The sequence below is a fragment of the Austrofundulus limnaeus genome, unplaced genomic scaffold, assembly GCF_001266775.1.
Source record: "Austrofundulus limnaeus strain Quisiro unplaced genomic scaffold, Austrofundulus_limnaeus-1.0 Scaffold100, whole genome shotgun sequence".
NCBI lineage: Eukaryota > Metazoa > Chordata > Actinopteri > Cyprinodontiformes > Rivulidae > Austrofundulus > Austrofundulus limnaeus.
This window is the reverse complement of record NW_013952502.1, coordinates 71,125-76,694: the sequence shown is the minus strand read 5'-3', so window position 1 is coordinate 76,694 and position 5,570 is coordinate 71,125. Positions and strand designations below refer to the sequence as shown.

The 5,570-nt window shown below is 38.1% G+C and overlaps 1 protein-coding gene across 1 annotated transcript in view; it reads left to right on the top strand.

The window, feature by feature from the left end:
* Nucleotides 1-5,570, top strand: part of smchd1 (structural maintenance of chromosomes flexible hinge domain containing 1) — a gene marked incomplete in the record, with an annotated part of 41,856 nt that overhangs the window by 26,505 nt on the left and 9,781 nt on the right. The window contains 4 exon segments of the mRNA XM_014013296.1: nt 2,319-2,450; nt 2,603-2,758; nt 2,849-2,975; nt 3,181-3,300. Of these exon segments, the coding sequence (XP_013868750.1) occupies nt 2,319-2,450; nt 2,603-2,758; nt 2,849-2,975; nt 3,181-3,300 (535 nt within the window).

The window sequence follows — 5,570 nt, the reverse complement described above, 5'->3', positions numbered from 1 at the left end:
GTATATACAGTATATACTTATTATGTTGAACAGATCAAAATACGGTCAAATACGTCTTTTTATGATTTTAATTTTCAAAAATAATCTGAGTCTTACCATGGTTGTACCTGCACTGCAGCATACTTTTAGCCAGTTTTTGTGCCTGTGTCATTTCTTCGTCTGCAGCAAGGATCTTGCTTGTCTCAACACAAAATTGAAAAAAAAAAAAAAAGGCTGAAAGTTTAAATCCAAAAGTAATCCAGCTATGGTGGTTTGATKTAAGAAACCTGTGTCTGGGTGATCCCTGTTGCTGTCAGTCAGCACTATAATGGCCCACCTTTTCAGAAAACRTTTCTGTCACCACCTCTCAGTTCAGAGGCATGACAGATGGGGGTTTCTCTGCCCCCTGGCTTGTCTTTTGAATGAGCCAAAGTGGTCAGAACATCAGGGCTTAAAGTTCTCTGTCACTACCACGGATTTCCGTCACTTTGAATGTRGCCAGGACAGATACAGATTTCCATCATCCGTAAGGGGGGGGGCACTGTTGCGGTGATGTTAAACCCGCCCCAGTTTACCCCTAAACGCACCACTACTTCCAACAAATGAAACAAACCCCAGCACACTTTTATCCAATCAGAGCGAAGCAGCGGAGGGYGGGTCAGTAAAGCCAGCAGGTAAGAAGTCTGCAGGAGCAGTGCAGCGGTCAGTCCTGAGTGAAACCGCTCCTCCCTCATTTCACTCCTTGGACTTTGGTCTATAAAAGTTAACTTTATATTAAATATTTGGGCTCAGAGCGCCGTTATCCAACAGATATGTACAACTTTGCGTGCGTGACCAAGCTCGTTGTGCAAAGGCTGCGCGCGACGCGCAAAATTCAGTTTGTTTGTCCGTGTTGCTTTTGCTCTCCTATTCTACATTTCACAAGTTATAAAGTGTTCTGCCACATGTCCTGTTTTACTACAATAACGTAAGCGCCAAATATAAACCCCTCCATTGCTGATTAGGATGCATGCGTTCTACGTGTGTACCAAAATATGAACCAAGCTGAGACCGCCTGGTGCGCCCCAGCGTGCATGATGCGAGTCAGATTCACTGACGGACATTTGTTTGTCCCACATTAAAGCAAAGATGAGTCTCCGTTTAACGTTTATCTCCTCATTCTCGCCAGGAGAACAGCACCATGTTCTCCAGGTGAGCGTGTTTCAAATGTTTCTGTAGTTTACCAATTTCATTTTTCACTGCTTGTTTATATTTAGATCTATACTGTGATAAATGTAATTCAATAAATGATCAAATATGTATAAACAGTATTAAATGATTACATGAGCTTGAACAATTTAAATAACAGTTTTAAAAATAGTAATTTAAAAAAATAAATCTAACTAATAAAAAATGTATTTTCAAGTTATTTAGTTCTGTGCAACAGACAGATATTTGCTATAATTTTCAAATAAATAATTAGGATTTGTCTGGTCAAATAAAGGTCAATAAATAAATATGTCCATCCATCATTTGTGTTCTAACCAGTTCCAAACATCCATGTATCAGTTTTTCATAATACAAGCTGACAACACTGACAAAAGTTATTTTCTTTATGTCACCATTGTTTGGCACAGAGTTAGTTTGTGTTCTGAAGGCTGCATGATGCCATGTCAGTTTGTTATGAGTGGACCTGTCATTAAATCAGGCAAAGAAATGCCTCCTAAATTCACTGTTGGTGGTTATCAGTATTTTACCTGTTTACTGGGTAAAGTTTTTAATGTTCTTAGTTTTAAACATCCAGTTGAGGGTCGTCATTGCTTGGCACAATGGTATGTTCTGAATGAAAAATATTTCAGTAAAGATTTTTTTTCGCTTTAACCCATGGAACATGCTCTTGAAAGAGCCTAGAGTGTTTATGTCCCAGCTTTCATAGCAGCCTTGTGGAAATTTATTGCATCACCTCACGTGACAATTACATCAAGTTTTTAAATACCGTCAATATTTTAATACCACGGTATACCAAAATACCGTCAAACCAGCCTAAGCCTAGCTATAGCTATTTTTGTGTTGACTAAGCTAAGATCGATTAACTGTGAAGATCGTCTTTTATTGATTCAAACAAATGAAGAAGATTCCGTAGAAAATCAAACCCAAGTTCAAATTTGGGTCCCATTTGAAACCCTAAAACAGCTTCTTGTAAAATAAAATAAATTCAGGAAGATTATTTAAAAAATGAAGGTGTTATACATGTATGCAAAAGTTTGTTCTTCATTTTTTTAAGCCAAGAGAGATGTAATTGTTGAAAGCTTTGCAGGGCTGTAGAACACCGTCCAACCTAAGTGTTTTTCATTTCCCAGATCAGCATAAATGTTGTGGCCAATCAGCCTGTCAAACTGGGACCTGAGTCTCAGCCACCAACCCCTGTTGTTTCCTACAGTACCGACATCTCCAGCCGAATCCTGGTTGAGAACATGACTCTGAAGATAATGGTGAGCTGTTTTTCCCAGAAGACCCAAAATTCACTTACTACAGACAAATGAAAATGTCGACTTTCTGATTAATATGATTCACTTTAACAGATTTATTTCATGTGAAATGTATTGACACCCTAAATGACACTAAATTATTTTCTTCATTCCAGGACAACTTTGGTAATTCAGCTGGACAGGACCTGAAAGGGAAGGTGGTTGTGTCGATAAGATGTCCTGAAGGTGAAGAGAGCAGAAACCTTCCTCTATTTGAAGGGAAAACAAGCAGCATTCAAATTATCCTAAAAGACGGAAGTTCCCACATTAGTGTGAGTAGAATTTCTCAAATGAAATCCATTTTATTCATTCTGTGTTTGTACAGCTCTGCATTTGATATCGATGCTAATCTCTGTTCTCAGAGACTGGCTATCATGGAGAACAGCCCCGGTGAGAACGGCAGCAGATACATTGCCGTCTTTACAGCCAAAGTGCAGACATGTGCCTTGTCCCAGGCTTCTTTTGAGCTTCCCTTCCATTTTTACAATGGTACAGTGGACAAATATTCACTAACAAGGCTTGTATAAAACTGCTGCAGAACAATGTCTCTTATTGTGGACGCCTAACTGACCYTGTCAGTAGTGTTCATTGAAAGCTTACAACTGTGAAAGGTGTTCAGAAGCAAGAACTAAAACATACTCCAAATTAAAGTTGTTGTTCATCATGCTTGTCTGCTTCTCTTTATTAAATTTAGATGCTGAAAACCAAAGAAAAATGTCTGAACTGTCAAGGAAGAAGGATGAGCTGACTGCTACCATCACTAAGCTCGAAGGAGTGCTTCGTTCTTTTGACGATTATCAGAGTCAGATCACAAGTGAGTTTTATTTTTGTTTTTTTATTTTATTTTTTTGTGGTGTTTACATGTGAATGTGTCTTTAAACAAGGGCTGGGTATCATGGCTAGTTGCCTGAAATCGATTCARTTACGATTTATAAGGTTCTGAATCGATTAATCACGATTTGATTTGATTTGATCTGCTCTTAAATAATGAAAATTGTTCAACTGTGTTGCAAAATACAAATTTACTTTATTTTTTCTCAAATAAGTTTTAAGGGAAAACTTGTAAATTGACAGTTTAATCTTGAAACAAAACTGTCTCAAGTTTAATGGCTTTTAAACAAAAAGTAGTTGCAAGTAGGGGTGTCCCAGTGCAACTTTTTCACTTCCGATAAAATACCAATATTGCAACTTTGAGAATTGTCCGATACTGATATTGGCCCGATACCATATCAGTATGAATCACAAACTTTTACCTATTTTTTAGTGTGTGTTATGGAAATATTTATTTAACAAAGACAGAAATATGTGGTCCAAGAATGAAGGTAGTTCATGGAATGATCAGCTGAGTTTTATTGCAACAACAGGAAACACAGAGAACAACATCAGACTGGTCATTAAAGTGTGTCATGAATTACTGGCTTAAACCTAAAAGTATTAGTTCCACCATAGTGTAAAATCTTATAAAAGTCTTGATCGAGTCAAACAGTGAAAAAGAGTAGGTATGAGAAAAATTGACCCATTTATTTTTAACCAATGGATCACATACATTTTAAAGTGAAGAACATTATTCAATTTAATAAAATAAATTAAATGAATTAGAATACCCTGAAAAATGAAACAAAATAAAAACAAAATTTACTTTTAAAGTGTAAAATAACAATTCAAAGTCAATCAAAATGTTTTTTTTACTATCTGTCAGTCTGGTGCCTCTTTATGGTGGGAAAAACTGAAGGTGGGGACAAAACAAAACCCCACATTATGTTTCAATGTCCAACTGTTCAAAGTTAAGAGTCCACAGGTCCAGCTTAACTGACTGTGCCCAAAACAACGTGGTCATTGCACTTAATCTACACTAAAACAAGTGTGTTAACAGATTAAGCATCACTCTAATAACGAGCAAAAAATAAATCATGCATCATGTGGAGATTAGCCTCTCACTGCTGCAGGGAGCACAGTTTTGGCACTGTTCGCTCGTATTTCAAAACAAAAGCTGCGCTCTCCTTTCTTCTGTCAATCAATCCCAGAGCTAATCCACGGGCAGCATTCTGCTGATGTCAAATTCGTAACCACTTATTTACACTACATGTGGTCCGGCTCCGCTCCAACCTYTGCAGCAAATATGCACCCATTCTAATCAATGAGAGTGGTTACACTGGCTCTGCACGGCGGCGGTGAGTGGACGGTGCCGGCAAAATTAGATCCAATCCTATTTCTGCCGGACGCCGGAGTCAATTTTTAAAGATTACGTCGCACCAACAGGAAGAGGAACGAGCACAACATCCATAATCCCAGCTATATTAATAAATATATGGATATATTTCTACATAAATGCTGTCAGAATGTATCGTTCTGTTTGGGAAGCAGATGGCAACATGTAGCATGAAGCATATGTGCACACACACGATACAYGTGGATTTTATTTTGAAATCAGAAGTTTCAAAAAGACTACAGCGATACACTTTCAACCATAGATATCAAAAGTTTTTATGTCAATGTTTTTAGCAGATTTTGCAGTTTGTCTTTCACAGAATTTATTAATTTTTGTTCTGACCTCCACATTTATCACTGGATTTATTGCATGATCTCCTTCCTGCATACCCTTCCTCCTCAGTGTGTCGGAGCGGAGCTGAGACTATTGGGTTGCAAATGAAAACAGAAAGTACTGCCAACATCGCTCCTACTTCTTGCTACTTTGTTACCGCAGCGTGTTGTTGTGAYCACGTTGGCTCTGCATGCTGGATCCAAGCGCTGCTGGATAGAAATGCTGGAGCGAAGTCAGTGGGCCGCTTCTCTCAGAGTGCTTATTTATCAGAGATTTTAGATGCAGGCCCATAAAATCCGATAGTTGTTTTTTTGGCTGATATCGGACCGATATCCGATATCAATGTCAGATTGGGACACCCTAGTTGCAAGTGATAGTGTTGTTGGATACATTAATTTTTAAGAAATTAAGAATATTTTTATGGAGGAGTAAGAAGTTATGGGAATAAGGTTGAAGGAGAAGTGGTGGGTTAAGTATATACTTCTGCCCACTCATTGGGCCTCATACAAGAACCGTTCGTACGCACAGATTTGTTCTTAAGT